This window comes from Puma concolor, chromosome C2, assembly GCF_028749965.1.
Source record: "Puma concolor isolate L17-30 chromosome C2, mPumCon1.1.hap2, whole genome shotgun sequence".
In the NCBI taxonomy this organism is placed as follows: Eukaryota; Metazoa; Chordata; class Mammalia; order Carnivora; family Felidae; genus Puma; species Puma concolor.
In genome coordinates, this window is record NC_141675.1 from 145674548 (window position 1) to 145697829 (window position 23282).

Consider the following 23282-nt stretch of genomic DNA (forward strand, 5'->3'; position numbering starts at 1 on the left):
TGAGCCGTCAGCACAGAGCCCGACGCGGGGCTCGAATTCACAGACTGTGAGATCAGGACCTGAGCGGAAGCAGGACATTCAACCCACTAAGTCACCCAGGTGCCCCACTTTTGCTTTATTTTAAATTTCTTTATGTCTCCTCTTGTCAAGAGCTTTTGATCTTGATGTCACCGCATGTGTAAATCTTTTATTTTATAACCATGAATTGCCCGTTCTTATTTAAGTAAGTCTTCACTGTCCAAGATGTTTATTTAATTCAATGTCTTATATTTTCTCTCAATTTTTTTTTTCCACTGGTGAGCTTAAGTTGCCTTCCCTTGGATCAAAGCAATCTGTGTCTCTTTTTTATTTTTATTTTTTTTTAAATTTTTTTTTCAACGTTTTTATTTATTTTTGCGACAGAGAGAGACAGAGCATGAACGGGGGAGGGGCAGAGAGAGAGGGAGACACAGAATCGGAAACAGGCTCCAGGCTCTGAGCCATCAGCCCAGAGCCTGACGCGGGGCTCGAACTCGCGGACGGCAAGATCGTGACCTGGCTGAAGTCGGACGCTTAACCGACTGCGCCACCCTGGCGCCCCGTGTGTCTCTTTTTTAAATGTGTCTATTACCGCCACCACCCTTTGCCCTCATTGCATGCCCATATGCCAGTCAGCTCACCATTCAGGTATCATTTCAGTTCCTTTTCTTCCACCAAGAATTCTCTGATTCTCCTATTCGAGTCCTCCCTCGGATTTATTTCACATTGTACTCCAAATGGTTGAGGCAGTATTATGAGTGTTTCAGTATGTTATTCCTCTGAATAGTTATGGAGAACAGGATCTATAAATCTTTGTATCCCTGAAGAATCTCATTCGATGCCTCAAAGAATAGGCTTTCTATTACATTTTGTAAAGAGAGAGACTGTATGTTTAGTTTGGACACCTGAATACTCAGCGGGGACACACAATAATTATTTTCAAACACTTGAACCCCTGTCCAATGTTGAAGGAATTAAACTGGTCCTATATGGCCAATGGATGGCTGCTAAGAACAATTTGATTTGTGTCAATATAAAGAAGAAATTGTCAACAAATAGAATTCTCTGAAAATGAAATGAACTCTCACAGGAGCGATTTGATTGTCCACAGACATATTCAAGCAGAAGTAATGCAGTAAGATTCCTCCTGTAATTCTTTCTTGTACAGAGTAGGCCTACTGAATGAGGAAATAAAATGGTAGCCCCTTTTGTATGCTTCAAGAGCTTTAATTTTAGACTACTGATATTGATGACCTTCCATTCTTCCCATTTCCACGGGCCATTTTATTGACTTTAAACATGATTTGCTTTTTACTTACAAAAATCTTAGGATAGATATTAAATTTTACCACTGAGCTGGGTGCTTTTATTTTCACTTTTTGGAGAATGTTTAAGAGGTTAAATCATTTCTCTCTGGGTTCAATATTAAATATATTCCAAAGCCCAAACTTTATCTTCAAAACCAATAAATACACATATTGCACAGGGAAATATATATATACATTGAATGCTTTATATAATTTGTATTAAATTGATTTATTTTATAAATGTTTTCTCCCAATTTTTCTATATACATATCAATCACAGACACTCTAAGAGAAATGCCACTTAATGTGTTAAAAATCTAACAGAACAAAACAAGTAAAAGTCCTAGGATTTCATATTCTATCTTTTTTATGTGTTTAATCAGGCTATTAAACCAAATGACAGGAAACTAGTGTTTCTACAAAGCTATGCATATTGCCCAGAACATTGATAACACTTTAGTGAATGTGAAATAAAACATAATGCAAAATCATTATTTCCCAATAGAAGTTTGTTTATTAACTACGAACCAGGACCTTTTCTAAAATCAGAAAGCAATAATTCAGCAGGGGAGGATTATAGCAGAATCATGAACATAGATTATCACTAACCATGAACAGTCTGTAAGAGTATTTTGTCATTCTTTCAACAAACAATTCTTGTGCTGCTACTCCTGAGTCTCTCTTCTCGGCACTGAGAACAAAAGCCAAATGCTGGCCAATTGAGGACTCCAGGCCTTCTTTGGAAGAGAAGATTTGCTGAAGGTCTTCCGATTCTGAGCTGTAGTTGGACATTGCTGCTTGCACATCCTTATAATCAGTCAGTAGGGGATGGGTGAAATAGCTCAGCATAGCTTATCTAAAGCAATGCTCTCTCTTAGCTCATTAGCAGGATGCTAGTTAAGCAGTCCACAAAACTATTGATGAAAAGCAAAACAATCTAAAAGAACATGCTGAAATCATTAGTCAAACCAAAAAGACCCTTCTTTATCAAGAAGGTAGGGGATACTCCCACTGGCAGACAATTGAGAGCAACAGTCACAATAAGAAAGCTGGCAATGGTTGTATTTCATGTGGAATCTCTTCAGTGCATCCATCATAGTCAATCGCAGAACAATACTACCTTCAGGGTCAGGTCCCAACACAAGAGACGTTAACAAAGCAACAGAAAAAAAAAAGCTAGCAAGTGATGATGATTGTGGTTTAACAGTCCTAGAGTTGTATTTGAGGTAACATAATAAGATTCTTAGGACGCATGAAGTAATTCAGCAGAATATTAGAGAAGATGACCACTTGGTAGAATATGCCCCACTGGACAATTTCCAGTAGTCACAAATGCAATTGGTTGATCAATAGCAACTCAGAGGTCTGCAACTACTGCATAAATACCTCAGAGGAGGAAAGGTACTTGGTATGTAGCTCAGAGACTGGAAGTTTCTAGAAAAATATCTCAGTGGTTGGCAGCTCATAGGTCCATAACTTGGATATCGGGAACTTCTCATCAAATAGCTTTGGAATTGGCAGCTTCTGGGGATATAACACGATGGTGAGAAGCCACTGCGTATGAAGCCAAGATTTTGATAGCTTCTATACCCCGAGCTACCCAGTCTGCAGTAGTTTAGGGGCCTGAGACTGTTGGACAAGCAATTGAGTTGCCCAAAGCATTTGAAGCCATTGCTGAGGGTCTGGCAGGCTTTAGATGCACATTGGCTGGGTGCGTAGCAATCAGATACGTACCCATTGGTCTGAGTGCGTGGGCTGCAGCTGGGGTCAGAGCCAATGTTGGTAGTTTCACAGGCACTGCCAACGTTGCCCACTGTCGGAGAGTTGCAGGGCACACAGGAGTTTGTACAACTTGCAGTACAGGTCTTGAGCTCACAGCTGGGAGATTCACAGCTTGGTGTTTCATTATAGGTTTCTTGGCAGTTATCCAGGAGCCAGAGATTTCCTTGGTAGCTGCTGGGTAAGCAGAGCCCAAAGGTAGGGCTTACATCACTGGAGCAAAGAGCAACAGAAGGAGTCACTGGGATGTAACAGTGAGTTCTGTAGGATGTTCCATTGCAATCCCCAGGATAGCCCAGGAGAGACATGGAGCCTGACTGCATGCTCAGTGATGGCTGTGAAGGTATGCTGCTGCTATGGCCTGCGGACTTTTTATATCCTTCCTGGAGCTTGTCTGCAACCTCTCCAGACTCTCTTCCTCCTCACTGCCTGGAAGAACACATCAACATCTTATTATGTGTGTTGTTTCACTACATCTGCTGATGTCTTTGCCCTCTTATAAAAATAAGTTTATTTTGATCCTTCAAGGTATTTATCATCGTCACTTTGATCATCACCCAATACTCATTGTCTTTAGACCACAGCTTCAGTGAATAGTGGTTTTAATGTTCATAAGCAAACTCTCATCTGCCAATAGGTGTTTAACAAGAGTTCACATGTGTATGGGCTTCTGCAGCACGGTTATTAAAGGGTGAACAAGGATTCAAGCAAAACAAGCAACCTGTGCTTTTCCATTCTTTTGACTACTGCAAAATAGTGCAGGACTTAATCCTATCTTGTGAGCTTAGCTGAATACTTGGGCTGTCTCACTACTGTTGCTTAAAAGAAAGAGTAAGGCACTGAACTGTTAAGAGAAAGAATTGTTTCCCCAAAATATGTACTATATTCTTAACTGTGCCAAGCCATGCATTGGTGATGATTTCTCATCTGATGTATTTGGAGAATTTCACCTGTAAGACTCACAGCAATCCAAGTGAGACTTAGTGACCTAATTTGTATTTATGGATCAGTGGTTGCTAAGTAACCAAGACTTCTATGAGATGCTTTTCTTTCTTTCTTTCTTTCTTTCTTTCTTTCTTTCTTTCTTTCTTTCTTTCTTCCTTTTCCTTCCTTCCTTCCTTCCTTCCTTCCTTCCTTCCTTCCTTCCTTCCTTTCCTTCTTCTTCTTCTTCTTCTTCTTCTTCTTCTTCTTTCTTATTTTAGAGAGACAGAGTGCATGAGCAGGGCAGAAGGGCAGAAGGAGAGAGAGAGAATCTTAAGCAGGCTCCATGCTCAGTGCAGAGCCCAACGTGGGGCTCGATCCCACAACCTTGGGATTATGACCTGAGCCTAAAACAAGAGTCGAGTCAGATGTGTAACTGACTAAGCCACCCAGGTGTCCCAAGATTTCTTTCTTAAAGAACGTCTGCAATATGTAGTATCAAAGAAGACCAGTTTCTCAGGATTATGCCTTCCTAATTGACTAAGACTATACATCATACATCTCTTGGTCTGCTGTAAAGCTCAATTCCTGCCAGATGTATAACATTTTTCTACATTTCTTGCAAAAAAAAGTTTTATTTATTCTCGATTTGCTTTTTTTTTTTGCACATAGACTTTATTTTATTTTTATGTTGAAGAGTTATTCTTCGTCCATACCCACAAAAGAGAATAACTTATGTTTAAAATTTTTTTTTTCAACGTTTATTTATTTTTGGGACAGAGAGAGACAGAGCATGAACGGGCGAGGGGCAGAGAGAGAGGGAGACACAGAATCGGAAACAGGCTCCAGGCTCTGAGCCATCAGCCCAGAGCCCGACGCGGGGCTCGAACTCACGGAACGCGAGATCGTGACCTGGCTGAAGTCGGACGCTTAACCGACTGCGCCACCCAGGCGCCCCAGAATAACTTATGTTTAAAAAACTTATTTGAATAAGTTATATATTCCCTATAGTTACTGTACTTAGATAACACTTTCACTCCTTATGGTGAAAGATGATGGACAATTTTTAAGATTTTAATTCAAACTAAAGAATTGACATTTTGTTCTTGAAAACATAAACTACAATTCAAACTTAGAGCTTACATTGAATTGGAAACAGGAATGCATTTATTAACAGTGATGAGTTCGGGCAGAGGACAGAACCAACTTATTGAAGTAAGATAAGTATAGGGATAGTTTTTAAAAGACACGATCCTTACAGAAGACAATTAGATTTCTCCTCCTGTTCTCTGCTTCTCAGCTAAATTTTTAAATGCACACCGGTTTAAGCATGCAGATATTCTCCAAACATTTTTCTCAGCCTGAGTTTTCTCCATGTTTCTCTCAGTACTTATTTTGTAAGGTGATGGGTTTATTCTGTAAACAACTCTTTAATAAACATGTTTTGCTGTCTTGTGAAAAGGGTCAAGGTCAGGGGACCATATTTTCGGCAAATCGTTCGGCTACAGAGTGTCCTGGGATTTTGTGCAGAAATGTTAAGTCCTGAGGCAGGCCGAAGAGGAAATAAAATATATAAGGCAGTTGATGGCCAACTTCCCACTGAGTTACTGAATCCTAGTGGTGTATAGAAAAGTCCAGAGGTCGATGGAGCTTTATTTCTGGATTTTTCTGTGGCACCTCTAGTCTTATTTTCAGGCTTCCTTGAGGCAGATTTGAGGGAATGAAAACATAATAAGTCAGTCAGCTGTAAAGCTTGCATCCTTCCCTTCCAACCTAGCATTCGATGGTATTTTAAATTAATATCATTCACACTAGTGTAAATCCAACAGAAAACATGTAGAACATCACATAGCATAACCAATATTCAGAGCAGGAGACTTTACAACATCTTTACATTTATGTGGGTACAATAAGCTTCTACACAATGGAATGTGGACATTTGCAAAAGCAGAGTTAGCTCAGGTCCTCTCATTTTTTAAAACTGAGGTATAGTTTGACATACAGTGTTAAATTAGTTCCGGGTGTGGTATGCTCCATAGTGATTCGACAATGCTATTTGTTACACTCCGCTCACCAGGATAAGTGTAGCTATCATCTGTTACCATACGGGCTTATTACAATACTACTGGCTCTATTTCCTATGTTGTACTTTTCACCCCCTGACATATTTATTTTACAGCTAGAAGTTTGTGCTTCTTAATTGCCTTCACCTATTGCACTCACCTCCCCCAGAACCCTCCCCTCTGGCGATCGCTAGTTTGTTCTCTGTATTTATGAGTCTGTCTTTGTTTGTTTGTTCATTCATTTGTTTTGGTATTCAGAGTCCACACCTAAGTAAAATCATGTGGTATTTGTCTTTCCCCGTGTGACTTACTTCACTTAGCAAAATACCCTCTAGGTCCATCCATGTTGGATCAACTTGTTTCGTTTGCATTTCTGTTTTACTTTCTTACATACCCATCGCAGCCGTAGGTAGCCAGTGCAACCCATTTACCCCCCATGCTGTGCACATGATGCCTCTATAGAATTGTCTTCTATTTTAGTCTTCATCTTGGCAAGACATGGTAAGGATAGTACCAGTAGCAGAGCAAGTAAGCTCATCATAATGGTTAGTTTTCATAGAAAGTAAAAACCATTAGTCCTGTGGATGCCATTGTCCTCTGAGGGCAGCATGTCCTTTGGAGAGGCATGCAGCTTACTCTGTTTCCACTGAATTACTAAAAAGATCTTTCCTCCATTAATTCCCAGTAGCCGCAGGAAACTAATACATTACGTCCAGGAGCATAGATAACTCTATTAGGTAGTCTTCGTGTAGAGTTTGGGCTTTGTATCCAAGGCAAGTTTAAGATAGGAGGAATAAGCTTTCTGGCCATCAGATAATTCAGAGAAATTCCTTTGCCTTCTGAAGAATAAGCAACAAAATCCCTTTATCTAATGAGGCAGCAGATTCCTTGGAACTCATTAAAAAAGAGTTATGGAACTCTTTCCCAATTTTTTCCAAAGGTTAAAAATCCTTTAGGGTAAACACAGAAGATCAAAGAAAGCTAAATTTTCCAGTAAATGGCCCTTAAAGAAAATAATGGAGGTCACCTTCTAGCCTTTTAAGTCATGATAGAATTTTTATCTTCTCTTTTTGCCACCACGTATATATTTGTGTTCTAATTCCACTTGCCCCAGTGCTATTAAATGATGCAACAGCTGTGCCAGGATTTAAAAAAAAAAAAAAAGCAAAACGTACGCCAACCCACCCTTATGCAGTAATTCAATTGTAACTGCTGAGTTCAAACGATCCCTAAATTTAGCAGTAGTAGCCTAAAATGGTGAAGACTGTAGCTACATGTACCGTGTTGGTTTCACAGATCATTAAGTGTTTCAGTAGCTGAAGGGCAGATGAGCAAAATTAAAAATTTAGGAAATAGGAGTAAATGATGAAGCACTTTTGAAATGATGACACAAGCGAGTGGCAAGATAGAAACCTGAGTCTGATTTGTGCTTCCTTTTTCAGGAAAACATTGTAAGAATATAATGAGATGCTGGTGAGTGGCAGTTAAACATTTTGGGACGGAGCTGTCAAGACTGTGTCTTCATGAGTTATGAGTCACCCTCTTACTAAGTACTCTGGAAACATATTTATTACCGTGTAACCTTAGAAAATGGTTCTCCCTCGGTACCTCAGGACCTTCTTACATAAAACCAGAGCTAATAGCACCTGCTTTGCAGGACGGTGGTGAGAATAGAATGAGATAAAAAGTGTGAAAATACTGAAGACAGCGCTTGGCACACAGAAGATGCAAATCAAATGTTACTTTTCCTTCTAATTTTCTAAAGCTATAATTTAAAAAAATTCCAGTCACCCATTAGACTTAAGAAAAATATTATTATTGTTAATTTACTTTGATGTTGCAAATGGACGCCTGCAATAATCCTGTCTTTTTGAAAAGGTAATGCCATAAGTGAACAGTCCTACCCCATGTAGTTATGACAAACGCTTTGCTTCAGAAGAGATCACTAATGGCTCCTCTCATTTAAACTATATTCTTCTATGCCACGGTTATGAATTAATTCCTAGAAGACTGCATATGCAGTGAAGAATAAAGGCTCGGGGCTTCTGGGTGGTTCAGTCGGTTGAGCGTCCAACTTCGGCTCAGGTCATGATCTCACAGCTCGTGAGTTCGAGCCCCGCTTCGGGCTCTGTGCTGACGGCTCAGAGCCTGGAGCCTGCTTCGGATTCTGTGTCTCCCTCTCTCTCTGTCTGCCCCTAACCCACTCGCATTCTGTCTCTGTCTCTCTCAAAAATAAATAAACATTAAAAAAAATTAACAAAAAAAAAAGAATAGGGGTGCCTGGGTGGCTCAGTCAGTTAAGTGGCCGACTTTGGCTCAGGTCATGATCTCGCAGACTGTGAGTTCGAGCCCCGCGTCAGGCTCTGTGCTGACAGCTCAGAGCCTGGAGCCTGTTTCAGATTCTGTGTCTCCCTCTTTCTGACCCTCCCCTGTTCATGCTCTGTCTCTCTCTGTCTCAAAAATAAATAAACATTAAAAAATTAAAAAAAAAAAGAATAAAGGCTCAATACTCAGATTCCTATCTCTGATGCTCACTTAGAATATCAATTAACTACCAAATGTTTCCATAACTCAATGTCCACACCTTCAAAGTGGAGTTAATAATAATAGTATTTTCTCCATAGATAAGTATGAGGATTAAATGAGTTAGTCGGGCAAAGGTTATGAAATATAGTTCATATGTAGTTGATGTTAACTTTTATCATTATCATCAGCTTATAATCTCTATTAGTATTATTATTAAATATTATTACCTTCATTATTATTATCATTGGATCTCTTCTAAAACCTACTGTATTTTCTAAGAGCCCATCAGAGAGGAAGAAAGAAAGAAGGAAAGAAAGAAAGAAAGAAGGAAAGAAAGAAAGAAAGAAGAGAAGGAACGAGAGGGTGGTGGGAGGGAAGGAGGAAGGAAGGAAGAGAGGAAGAAAAGGGGGAAAGTACTAGAGTAGGTTACCATCTATATAAGTTGTATATTGAACACACACACACACACACACACAAACTACACACAATTCAATTTAGAGAAACTGAATAAGTTGAAGACATTTCCTCACATCTATATAAGAAAGAAGACCCCCAGAGAGGATGTAAGTGAATATGTCACTAGAATGCCATTAAAATGAGTCAGCATCCCAGAGAGAAGGGTGGGGCTGTAGCTGAAGCAGAGAAATAGTTTTGTGTGCAGTTTAGGCTTGGCAGTTGTAGAGTTGCAGATCGCGGTTGTCAAGTTATTGACAACTTAGAAGTTTCCAGATTGGTCATTTCCTAAATGAAAAATTCTATAGATAATATGGAGAATATAGGAAAGTCTGGAATCCTACTTAACGGGGTCTTTGGGAAAATTGCTTGCCCTACTTGGCTTTTTTATGTGTAAAACTAGGGAAAATAATGTTTTGATAGTTGTGTTCATTGGTGATTACTGACTCTGTAGTGGTATGGTGGCATATTGGAAGTATCAGTATGGTAGATACGAGAAGTTGCTCTTAAGACGAGCAAGTTCTCACTGATCACATGGAAGAACTGAATTAATTAGTTAATACATATATAAAAGAGAGAAAGAAGTTCAAAGTAACAATGTTCCCTATGTAAAAATCCATGAGGGTCTGGTGGAAGGACTTATTAGGTTTAATTCAAGAGGGAAAAATAGATTCCCTCTTCATAAAATAAAAATAGATTCTTAATTCAAGAGGGTGTTCTCCATCGTTCAGAATTAAAATTTATGCAACACTTTGGTGGTTAATCCCAGAAGGCAAAAGCGAACACTGTAACTTACTCTGTCCGTGATATATTAAAGGATATATAGAGAGAGTCAGGGGTGATTCTCTATGTTATCCTTGACTCTACTGGCAATATTTACTATTGTGTAGGCTCTCTACTCCTAGATCCCAGAATGAGAATGATTTTGGATATGGAACAATGAGTGTGTTCATGAATGATAAATAAACCACTGGAGTTTTAAGTGTCTGGAATTTTGAAGTTCTTAGTTACTGTGGTAAAACACCGTGTGTCCTGACTAAAGAATCTTCATGACCTCAAAAATATCTATCTTGCTTGCTTTTTTTTTTTTTAGGCACTCTTTTTTTCTTTAAATATACTTGGTTTAGTGAAACTAAAAGGCTTTAACTTCACGAAGGATAATAAAGAATTAAAAAATACTGTTTTCTGAATTATTTGAAGCAAGTTTATTTAGAGATAACCATGAAAACTTTTTTTTTTACATAAGAACATGTTAATGGCATAGAAATCAAGAAACCTGATAACAAGAGTATTCTAGTGAATAAACAAACAACTAAAATCACTTAGAATTTGATCAAGTGAGAGTACGGGTTAAAACAATAACTGAACTAAAAGCACAAAGGCCATCAACCTAAGAACAATCTATCAACCTGAAGATGATACGTCTTTGCAAAGCTCTCTAGCAAGATGCTAGAATGACAATTCAGCATGATCTTCTAATAAATGGAGATGGCCGAGTCCCAAAGGAAGAACAAGCTGGTTGGAAACTGTTCTGTATGTAGCGAACAGGTTGAAATCTATTAGACACGTAGTTCAGGGGTCTGAAGCTGCTGGAAGCATAACCGAAAGGTTGACAGCCATAGGAGAGATATCTCACAGGATTACAGGTGCCAGAAACAAAATTCAGGGGTCGATATCCACAGGAGATGAAGTTCTGTGGCTGATAGCCATAAGAGAGGTGGTTCTGGGAGCGGGAATGCCTAGACAAACAGTTCTGAGGTCTATTATGCATTGACGGTTGACGGGAACTGGAAAGATAAGAGCTGATGGGAAAAAAACTGGTTCCTCTGCAGGACCTGAAGGTACAGTACGTAGTAGAGGGGTAGCAAGAAATTTTATAGTCTCTGGGCACACAGCTGGATGGTTGGTAGCTGGAAGGTTGACCACATGTCTCTGAGAAGTTGTCCAGTAGCCATGTTCTGTTTTGACTGGGCAAGGAGAGAGCATCACCACAGTTCATACCAGCAGCATAGAGAGTAGTGGATGAGGTAACAGGAACACGGCAGTGACTCCCAAGATAGGGGGAACCACAGTTTCCAGAAGAGCGAATGTTGGATGGCATGGTGAATCTGAAGTAAAGAGTCCAGATAAGCAGTGAAGAGTACCTTGTCTAGGTCTGCATGAAACTAGACCGGTTTGCTTATATACCTTGGTGGTACATGCCAAGACTCTCCTCCTACTCATATTTTAGATCAGTTAGCATCATAACAACTCATTAGTTCATTGTTGTGCTGCCTGTGACGACGACTTCCCACTCCTCCATAAAATAAGTCCAGTTTGCCTGTCCTATATACCTACAATCCTAATCTTTCCCCTGTTATCAGGCTTGAGAATGTATGATACAATCACCTGTGTACTTGACCTGTTTTGCTTCTGTCCCCACTCCTCAATAATGCTTGATTAAAAGGAGTCCAGTTGAATAGATGTTTACCCCAGTCATTACCCACGAGAAGAAACATGGTTAGGAAGGCATATAGTCTCCATCTTTGAAGAAGAGACCTAATGTTACAACACTGGGAGGAATTATGTAATGTACTGAAGTAGACCCTACATATCAAAACTTATTGGATATTGCATATGAAAAACCTCATACTATTCCCTATTTTTAACACTCAGCTGAGAATTTAATTATGTGGTATTTTTCTCTGTGTATTTGTCCTGACAGCCAGATTTAGGTAAAATCTTAGAGTACATTTTAAAGAGCTCCACCCTGACAACTTGGTATTCTTCATGTTTAAAGTTGGGTTTGATTTCCAAAACCTGGAGAGAATGTGTGTAATATTTCTCCATGGTAACACTGATGACATACTTACTTTTACTAGTAACAATGTCATCCAGGTCTGTTGGTGGCCTTCAACTAAGAAGATAAACACTATATAAAAAGTCATCAGCTTGTGTGCCTGCATTCCAGAATTAATGCACATCTTCACCTGAGAAAATTTACTAAGACACCTCAGGCTTCATAGATGTAAAGTGAATGAAGGTTAAGAAATATTTTAATGTCACCTGAAGAAAGATGTTTGAATAGTTCTTACTTGGACACCATGTAAGGAACAAACTCTGGGCCTTATTTTGGACTATTCCCCCTAAATGTGAGTTAATCCCTATAGATACCTTTTTCCTTGGGTCAGTAGTCATTCAGAACCAGAAATATCTTCTTTCAAGCTGCTACTCAGGAGGTCAAAGATGTTGTAGTTGAGAATAAGTGTAGAAAGATAAACATTCCAAGCAGTAACTTGATGATCCTTTTGGTAGATGCTTTCCTATCACACTATCGTCCCCATTCCTTTGGGGAACATGGCCTTAGTGAGGCATGGTGACATCAGAGGTCATGAAGTCACTTCCACTCTGCATAACCCTTTTTTCCCACCAATGCCCATTGTCCCTGTATTATCTATTGAAGAGTCTAGAGGACTGATGAATTTGTTTCCCTGAGGAAATATATTTTAGAATGCTTGTAGAGCTTTCCAAGTAAAAGTAAGGAGATTTCATATACCCATGCAAGCATGCACAGGGGGAGGGGGTGGGATGACCACCTTTGGGATATACATTTTCTAAATATTTTATTTTTTAAAAACATCACAGAAGACACGACATTTGGTGCCAATGAAATGCTACAGTTATTCCCCTGAATTTCAACCTTTTTTGTTTCAGGTAGTGGAAGAAGAAATATTTGACCTCTCATGTGGTCCAAGTCGGTTTACCACATTCTTCCACAAAGAAAGTCTCAGATGACTTCCCATCAGCGTGAGGCTTGTTCCTGGTAGACAATAACAGAGAATATTGAAGTCATCAAAGGTTGAGAGTCTGAGAACTCTATTTGATAAGTTGCTTATCTCTTCTAAGAGCTTTAAACCCTTATAGATAAATGAAATCTCTTAAACTCTTATTTGCTCCCCAAAGAGGTTTCTCCTCTCACCCTGATACCTCCCAACCAACAAATGTGTGTGTGTGTGTGTGTGTGTGTGTGTGTGTGTGTGTGTGCATCACACCTAAGTTCTTCACGGTTTAATTCAAGATTCTCTTTACTTCTTCTATTCCTTGCCAAGTTCAAAAACAAGTAATAACCCCCTATTCTATAATATCTCTTCCTCAGCATGTGGGTTTCAAAAAGGTAACTAAAATCTTTCTTTTTAGTCCACAGTAAAAATAGACTTGGTCTTCATAGAGCTGCTATTGAAATGTGTTTGATAACTGGGACACTGTTGAGGTTACAGTTATCAGACTGAATGTGATCCCATCATTAATCGTCGTCAGTAATTAAAATGTAAGTTAGATGCAGGACATGTACCTGAGGGAAGCCCAGTGTCACCAACTAGTTATCACACCTTTATGACAAATGCAGGAGAGTATAATACACCTAGCAGACATGTGTCTTAATTTATTATTTGTAATTCCTGTCAATGTCTACAGAGGGTTTTGCTATGTTTGTTACACTTCTGTGTGGTCTCAAGAGCCTGAAATGGAAAAAAAAAAAAAACTGAAAAATTCTATATTTGTTAGAGATGATTGCTTGGAGATACGATGAAGTAACCAACATAATGAAAATCACATCTGAGAATGTGTGATATTTTCATTCTCACATAATAGTTAATTAACACTTTCAATTAATTAATTAATTTTTATTTAGAGTCTGTAAGTCTAATACATTCTCCATACTTACTTTGGATGTCATTAGAGTGAACTATGTTCATTAGGGTTTCATTAGAGTTCATTATTCTATTCCAGAACCCCCATATTTTGATTTTATGTAAATATTCAAAATACCCTAAACTCTGCTTTTTGAATCCCCGAGACTTGCACAAGCTTCTCCTCTCTGGAACACTCTTCTTTATTGTGCCTCCTGGGAATAATAGTGCATTCTTTTTTTTTTTTTTTTTTTTTTTTTTAATGTTTATTCTTATTTTTGAGAGAGAGAGAGCACGAGCATGGCAGGGGCAGAGAGAGAGGGAGGCACGGAATCCGAAGCAGGCTCCAGGCTCTGAGTTGTCAGCACAGAGCCCAACATGGGGCTTGAACTCACAAACTGCAAGATCATGACCTGAGCCGAAGTCGTACACTTAACTGACTGAGCCACCCAGGTGACCCAATAGTGCATTTTTACAGCAGATCCGGAATCACTATCCCACTGTATTTCTGCCTCTCTTTATTCACTTCCAGGCATGATGTCTTAAACATTCCATTTGATTTCCCCCATGTTAACATAAGACTTGGAAATCATTTTCATATTGGCCTAATTGTCCTGGTTGTGTACAGATAGGGAAAGAGTCTGCTTTTTCAACCATGACTTATTCTTAGAAATACTGTGATTTTCTTCATATGACCCCAACATGGAAATTTTCAATTTCTTTGTTCATGTCATATGTATATCAACTTGGCCCAGAACAAACAATCCGGGCTCAAGGATTTAGTAGCTGTATCCAGGACGTCATTGCCACATTTTAGTGAAATAATCTAACAATTCTAATGTATACAGTAGGCAAATAATACGAACTATGAGTCATACCAGGAAATGAATGCTCCCTAAGGCCATCTTCTTCATTTTGCTTTCTTTTTCCTTCCTCTATGGAACTTAATTTGCAAAATAATTAATGCACTTATGATATTGTATCTATTTGCTTAAAGCCTCTCTATCCTGTAAAACTTTGACTTGCTTGAGGTCAGGGTCAGAGAATTTTTTAATGCTTATTTATTTTGAGAGAGAGAGAGAGAAAGAAAGTGTGCACGGGAGGGGCAGAAAGAGAGAGAGACAGAATCCCATGCAGGCTCCACACTGTCAGTGCACAGCGCCTGACATGGGGCTTGATGTCATGAACCATGAGATCATGACCTGAGCCCAAATCAAGAGTGGAACACTTAACTGACTGAGCCACCCAGGCACCCTGAAACTATGTCTTATTTTTATCAACATCACCAGCTGCCAGTTTCTTGGACACAGTAGAGGATCAATAAACACTTCTGAATGCTGAATAAATCACTTATTTTTTATATTAAGATTTGTTGTTAATATCAGATGCTCATTTGATGACTTTTCTTTGTCAGCCAGATTTAGAACCCTCAGTGGAGATCGTGATTTCATTCCTCAAAATTTCCTCTCATATACTTTCCCATCTTAGTAATTGAAAAATTAGTTACCTGGTGTCTTAAGCCAAAGATCACCATATCAGCCTTGATTCTTTCCTTTCCCTTACGATTTACCAACAATAAGCAAGTGCGGAGATTTTTTCTTCTAGGTATAACTCAACTGTGTCTGCTTCGATCCGCTTATGCTTCTGCATTTCAGTTTCTCCAAGCTGTCATTATTCTTGCAACTCTACAACTGCCTTACCTGCTTCCACCCCTCATCCTTCTAACTCGTTCCTTACACTTGGGCAGAGTGATAGTTATTTATTCATTCATTCATTCATTCATTCCCTAAGACTCTCCCTCTCTTTATGTAGATCTACATATCTGACCTATATAATCTTCTTTCATTGTGAAGGATTTCTTTTATTTCTTGCAAGGGAATCCTGCTGATGATAAATTCCGTCAATTTTTGTCTGACAAAAATCTCTCTTTCTCCTTCAGTTTGAAAGATATTCTTGCTACATCCAGAATTCTAGGTTGGTGCATTGTTTCTTTCAGCACCTTAGATATTGCATTCCATCTTTTCCTTTTCTTTTCTTTTTGTAAGTTTATTTATTTTGAGAGAGAAATAGAACATGACCAGGTGAGGGGCAGAGAGAGAGGGAGAGGGAGAACCTCAAGCAGGTTCCGTGCTGTCAGCACAGAGCCCAATGCGGGGCTTGATCTCATGAACCATGAGATCATGACCTGAGCCGAAATCCAGAGTTGGACACTTAACCGACCTAGCCACCAGGCGCCCCTACTCCACTTTTTTCCCCCTTGCATAGTTTGGCAGGTATGCATAGTTATGCATAGTTGCATAGTTTTCCCCCTTGCATAGTTTGGCAGGTTGAGTACTATATGCCTAAGTTGTAGATATTTTGACATTATCTGCACTGTATTCTCTGAGCTTCCTTTATCTGTGCTTTCGTGTTTATCATTAATTTTGGGAGAATTCTCAGTCCTTCTTGCTTCACATATTTCTTCTATTCCTTTCTCTTTTTCTTTTCCTGGCATTCACCTTACACGAATGTTACACTTTTTTATAATTGCTCCACAACAACAGCTTCCAAGCTCATCATATGCCAGACTAGAAATTGGAAGTCCAGAATAATATATTTAGAACAAGTGTCATTCTCTGATTTAAAATTTTAGCAATCTTTCCATGTCTGAGAATAAAATGAAAGATGCGCATTCCAAGACCTTGTCTGCCTCCAGAATCTCATTTCATTCTTCTTTCCTCTTGCTCCTCAACACACTAGCCACACCGATTTCCTGTCACTTTCTTACCAAGCTTACCAAACGCATGTGACCATTGGTTCCGGCACACGTCGTTTCCGATTTCTGAGCTGTGTTTCCTTTGCTCTTTGTACAGCTGCTTTCTTTTCATCGTCCAGGTCTTAGGACTTCACTACTCAGAGAGGATCCCACAGCCCATCCAATCTCACTTGCAACCCCTCTATCCAACTTTTATATTCTCTATGGCTGAACTTAATTAATTTCTTTCATAATAACTATTATGAGTTCTAATTATATATTCAATTACTTATTTATAAGTTCTTTGATCATCAACTTTACTAGATGTCAAGGTCCGTGAGAACAGGAATCAGTCCTATTTGTTCACTGGTGTATTACAAAAATAGAATAGTGCACGTCTCATAGTTTTATCTAATAGATATGTTTTGAATATAGCAATGAATGGAGAAAGTCATCTCTTCTTTAAAAAATTTCCGTAATTTACTTTATGCACCTATAGAATTGAAAAAAAATTATATGAGTAATTGATTCAGATACTGTTAAGTATGGACATAGCAAAGTGGTCTGAATGTTCTTGGGGTTGACTACAGCATGCCAAGACAGAGGCTTCCAGTAAATTGAAAGGTACTTCACAGCCGAAATATGCTTTTTATATTTATTAGCTAATCACATTTTCCCATACCAGCTTATATTTTGTAAGTAAGAATGGAAAGAATCATTTCAAAATGGATAGTTGATAGAATTAGTGACATATTTCCTATGTTTACAAAGCAAATTTATCATTCCTATAGACTCAGCCATTCAATTATATTGAATTTCAATTCTCAGCACTGTTGCTATTTGATTTGTCTTCTTTTTTTTTCTCTTTGGGAACCAGCAACAAAATCAAAATTCAATGATATATCAAACCATCAACAGGGTACTGTTAGCATTCAGCTACATGTAGGAAGAAAAATATTGTTTTGAATTCAAATTTGGACTCTTTCACTTATTAGTAATGAGATATTAGGCTAGAACTTTAATCTTACTGAGCCTGTTTCTTCATCAGTAAGGCAAAGATAAGACTTCTCAATTTGTGACAAAGATTAAGGTTAATATTCATAAAATGTCTGGCAACAGAAATGTGGAATAAATTATATTTTTTCTATAATTTTCCTTCCTTCTATAATTTTTCTCTAAATCATCAACATTGCATAAGGCATTTGACATAACCCAAGGGAATAACCAGACATAAAATAAGGTACAGGAAAACTGGAACATTTGAAGCTCAAACGATTGCAAAACAAGACGTAAGTTCTACAACAGACAGATGTGGATTTGAATTTCAACTATTCCTTGAAACTACACACACACACACACACACACACACACACATATCTATCTATCTATATATATACAGTTAGGCAACTTTTTCTGAACCTAAGTCTTCTTGCTTATAAAAACAGTCATAGTTTTGGCACAAGAGAGTGGTGATGAGGATTAATGTGGTAATATAAAGAAGTGACTGACATTCTCTGTGCCCCCCATGAATAGTGCACACTATATCAGGGCTGATTAAAATCAGGCCATAATGCCTGATTACGGACTACAAATTGATTTAGCAAAGGGTCATATTAGTGAGATATGAGAGCTTTAAGTTGAGATGAGCAACCGAGAAACTGGAATTTTAAATTCCACAGTAATTTTAGGAAACTAGACAGTATTCCTGTAGTTACAGTGCAAGTTGAAAATAATATTGAATGCAACAGGATTTGGCACACTGAAACAGGAGCATCAAATATCTGAATTCTGCAAACCATTTTTTTTCACAGTCAGAACTTTATTTTTTTATGAAAACATGTTTTTAATGTTTCTTTTGAAGCAGAGAGAGACAGAGTGTGAGTGGGGGGAAGGGCAGAGAGCGAGAGAGAGAGACACAGAATCCGAAGCAGGCTCCAGGCTCTGAGCTGTCAGCACAGAGCCTGACGTGGGGCTCGAGCTCACAAACCTCGAGATGGTGACCCGAGCCAAAGCCGACGCTTAACCGACTGAGCCACCCAGGTGCCCTCACGGTTGGAACTTTAGATATAATGTGGCAGTAGGTGGGAATTTTCTTTTTCTACCCAAATCTATCTCAAATTAGTCCCTGTTCCAGAAAATATTAGATGCTTTACCAATTATATGGACCCTTTTTCTTTATGAATACATGATTATATTTTTATGTAACAGCCTTTCCTGGGGTTATATAAACCAAGGGACTGAATTCCATACTTAGCTAAAGTGGAATATAATTCCTAGGACCATCTTTGTAGTTACATCTTCGAGTCAAGTCTGTCAGCTAACTCTAAAGACTACATGGAAAAGGAGTTCTCTGTTGACCTCTTCCCTTGCTCAATATTATTAGAAAAACAAGGATGTGTTTAAATCATTATGTATTTGAGGCCTTATTTATTACAACACTGAAGCTATTCTAACCAGTAGCGTCCCTCCGAGACTAAATTTACTATCACCTGAAGGATCCTAAAGCCAATTCCAAATACAGCCATATATTACACAAATACTTTGGTAGTCACCAGGTCATATTGGTCCATATGCTTTAATATTTTCTCAAGGTCACTTTAATGAATCATTTTCTTACACTCTGGACACTTTCCATACTCTCCATCATTAATCTGGAATACAAAAATCATCATCACTGCCTAAAGCAGGTGACATAACCCAAGGAAATAACTAGACATAAAATAAGGTACACATAAATGATGACACATGGAAAGTATGATTTGTATGCCAAGCTGTACTTTAATTAGGAAGAAAATAGAGACAAGGAATTTCATATAGGTGGAAAAGATCAAACTTCTTATTCATAAAAGTAAGTGATAACTCCCAAAGCAAAGAAATACCTTATTAAAAAGACTTAGTATAACACTGGGTTTTGTATGTAAGAGATGAACCACAGGAATCTACCCCAAAAATCAAGAGCACACTTTACACACTGTACGTTAACCAATTTGACAATAAATTATATTAAAAAAAATTTTTTAAATAAAATTCTGGGGGCACCTGGGTGGCTCAGTTGGTTAAGCGACTGACTTCAGCTCAGGTCATGATCTCGCGGTCCGTGAGTTCAAGCCCCGTGTCGGGCTGTGTGCTGACAGCTCAGAGCCTGGAGCCTGTTTTGGATTCTGTGTCTCCCTCTCTTTGGCCCTCCCCCGTTCATGCTCTGTCTCTCTGTCTCAAAAATAAATAAACGTTAAAAAAATTTTTAAAAATTAAAAATAAAATTCTGGTCTTATATGAGAGCTATAAAATATCCATTGTGTTTCAGTGAACATCTATGCATTTGGCTTCCATAATAAAAGAAATATTTTGAATAAAAAAAAGATACTTAGTATAGAATTAAAAGAGATCCATACCCATTGATGTGAAGCTAAATAATCTTTCAAAGACAGCAAGCAGGAGGTTGTTTCCATCTATTCCTGATGACATTTAATAAGGATACTGCCAGTCCCTCAAGGAAGAGGAGTATGGTTGAAAATTGCTGTATATATAGTTTATGGGTCTATAGCAGTTGGACATGTAGCTAAGAGGTTGGCATTGATAAGACAGGTAGTTCAGGGGTTGACGATTATAGGAAAGGTAGCTCAGGAGTGGACGGCTATAGGTCAGCTAGCTCAGGGGTTGATGACCATAGGTCAGGTAGCTCCAGGGTTGATGGTCATAGGATTGGTAACTTGGAAGATGACAGCTCAAAGGGTATCTACAGGATGCTAGATGGCAAGAACTGGAATCATGGATGTGATTGGAAGACAACTAGTTCCTCGATCGGATCTGAACACTTGAGAAACAAAGAGCAGCCAGAAGAGCTACAGGCACTGTTCTCACCACTGGTCAGTTGGCCGCTCATGGGTTGGCTGCAGGGCTTGTGGCAATTTGTCATGGAGTGTGTTGCCACCCAGGCTGCTTCTAGAAGAAGAGAGAGCATGTCCACGCTTACCTCAGTGGAGCCGTGATCTCTGGGTGAAGTCATAGAAACTTGACAGGACTTCCCAAAAGAATGAGAAGCTTAGTTTCTGGAACAGCCAGTTGTTGGTATGATTGTTCCTTTCTGGACCTACAGTTTATACATCTCGGCTGTTAGGTGTTGGCTCCCTCTATAGCCTATCCTCCTGCTCATGTTTCGGAACCATCTCTATGGTATCTCATCAGAATATGTTTTCGTTGTTTTCCAAGCAGCCCTCCCATTAAGCTATAACGTATATATTATCTGAATCCCAGCCTTCAGATAACTATCATTCCAAACTCAATCTTATCTCCCTGGCTCAATCTCTTTCCCAGTGAGTCAACTGCTTCTTTAGGAATCATGTTTGTTTATAAGTCTTGATAAGTCCTTGAAGTTTCTGTTAAACAACTCTCAAAGTGGGGTGTGGGGGAGTATTCATTCACGGCTCTTTTTTTTTCATAAAACTAAAATATATGTATGTAAATACTCAACAATATTAATATATTTTTAGAAGTGATAAATCTTGAAAATTCCCAATTTGGGAATTGAACTTTATTTCACCTTCTTTGGAGATGCTACCTAAACTTAAAATCTAATTCATCTTCTGGAAATGTGATGTCATATTCAAGTGTATCTTCCCCAGTGAGGAATAGTGACCTGGAAAGCTTTGACAATCTTTGCGAAGATCCGCACCCAATAAATAAGACTGTATCTTGTACATTCCATCTTATATTATCGTGAAACTGAAGGTGTTAGCACACCTATATTTTGATAGATGCTACTTAAATAGAGAGCTCATATATCCTTGGATGCTTATGTAAGTGAATTTCAGCATATTATTCCACATGTAAAAGGAGAATTTACATTTATAACCTGTTTCCATATTAGTATTTTTCCATGAGTGTCTTCCACATATAAAACCTTTTGAAATAATTTATATTTTATGATGACTTAATTAGGAAAGAAAATCGAATTTATGGTTGAATTGTTTTCCAAATTTTCTTTGTCCAATTATTTGGACTCAGAATGTCTTTCTATATGGCAAGAATGTGGAAATTCCTAGACTAGACTGCCAAAAAGAAAAACGTTTTAGCTTAGTAATGTTACTGAACTATATAGCTCAATCTCGACCACATCATTTGGGTAAACGGACTTTACAAGTTCCTTGAGGAGTTTCATTTAGGGAGACTACTTATATCGTTGTGTCTCCGGACGTATGGTTTTGGTGGTACATACTAAGTGAGAAAATAATAGATTTGTAGAATTGTGTTCTCGCCCCTAATTCTCAAAACTATGAGGATCATCTTTTTGAATGGTGAAGCAGTAAGAGCTAGCATACGGAGTCAGAGCGAATAACCAGAACTCATGAGTCTGGCAGTATCTAATTCCAATAGCCTCACGTGTAACTTTTCTGAGCTTTTCTTTCCTCACACACAAATGGGTGCATTCATTTTACGCTATCTCGCTAGTGTATTTCAGGATTTAGTGAAAAGAAAACGTATGTGAAGGGCCCTGACCATTGCCTACCTAGCGCAATGTGAGTGAAATAGGTTTGTGGACACTCTGAGACATGAGGCACAGCAATCATGGTCAAGGTACATTTGATTGAGCCAGCTTCAGCTTGTACGTTGCTAACACCCTGCTTTTTATTTTATTTTATTTTTTTAATTTTGTAAGCTTTATTTATTTTTGAGAGAGAGAGACAGAGTGTGAGCAGGGGAGGTACAGAGAGAAAAACAGAATCCGAAGCAGGTTCCAGGCTCTGAGCTGTCAGCACAGAACCCAACGCGGGGCCCGAACCCAGGAACCGCTAGATCATGACCTGAGCTGAAGTCGGACACTTAACCGACTGAGCCACTCAGGCGCCCCAAAGCACACTGCTTTTTCAACTGCAGTTTGTGAAAGAGGCAAACCTTCCCCAAGAGAGGGGGCAGTCCTCAGTTAAGAATACACATACAAGAATAATATAAAAACAGGGAAGGGGACAAAACATAAGAGACTCAAATGTGGAGAACAAACTGAGGGTTACTGGAGGGATTGTGGGAGGGGGGATGGGCCAAATGGGTAAGGGGCAGTAAAGAATCTACTCCTGAAATCGTTGTTGTACTATATGCTAACTAATTTGGATATAAATTAAAAATAAATAACAATTGAAAAAAGAATACACAAATAGCTGAACAATCCAGATGCTCTAAAAACCTCTCATGGCAGGGCGCCTGGGTGGCTCAGTCAGTTAAGTGTCTGGCTTTTGCTCAGGTCATGATCTTGGGGCTTGTGAAGTTTGAGCCCCTCATCAGGCTCTGCGCCGACAGCTCAGAGCCTGGAGCCTGCTTCGGATTCTGTCTCTCTCTCTGTCTCTCTCTGTCTCTCTCTGCCCCTCCCCTGCTTGTGCGTGCATGCTCTCAAAAATAAAAACACATTTAAAAATGTTAAAAAGTAAACTCATGGCTCATTTATGTGAATTTAGGAATTAAACAAGTGTTCTCCCTGTTTGCAACATCAAAAAACTTCCACAATGGCTTCAAGTACACATCTTCTTCCGTGTACTCATATTCAAAAGTGACATTTATATGGAATCCCTATAATATCGGTAGCACTATAATCACATTTTATGATCTTTTGATAAACTTAAAATGAAGTGAGTCATTCTCTTTATTGGATCGGGAAGTGTCTGTTGTAACTAACAACATAACTCTGTCCTTCTTAAATAACGTTCGGAAAAAAATTTTTTAAGATAAGACAATTGACGATTTAATCTAGCAAAAGGGTACCACAGGAAACATATCTTTTCTAATCCTGGAAAGTGATGTTCTCTAATGATATGTGAGCCTCAAA

General features: G+C 38.7%; 2 protein-coding genes across 2 annotated transcripts; both read right to left on the reverse strand.

Moving 5' to 3' along the window:
* Window positions 1-1813: 1813 nt before the first annotated feature.
* On the reverse strand, window positions 1814-3455 carry KRTAP24-1 (keratin associated protein 24-1). Its single transcript, XM_025914104.2, has one exon. The coding sequence runs from the start codon at window positions 3425-3427 to the stop codon at window positions 2672-2674; it is 756 nt and encodes a 251-aa protein (XP_025769889.1). The 5' UTR covers window positions 3428-3455; the 3' UTR covers window positions 1814-2671.
* Window positions 3456-10248: 6793 nt separating this feature from the next.
* Window positions 10249-11207, reverse strand: KRTAP25-1 (keratin associated protein 25-1). The gene has a single exon (XM_025914122.2). The coding sequence runs from the start codon at window positions 11166-11168 to the stop codon at window positions 10530-10532; it is 639 nt and encodes a 212-aa protein (XP_025769907.1). The 5' UTR covers window positions 11169-11207; the 3' UTR covers window positions 10249-10529.
* Between the last annotated feature and the right edge of the window lie 12075 nt (window positions 11208-23282).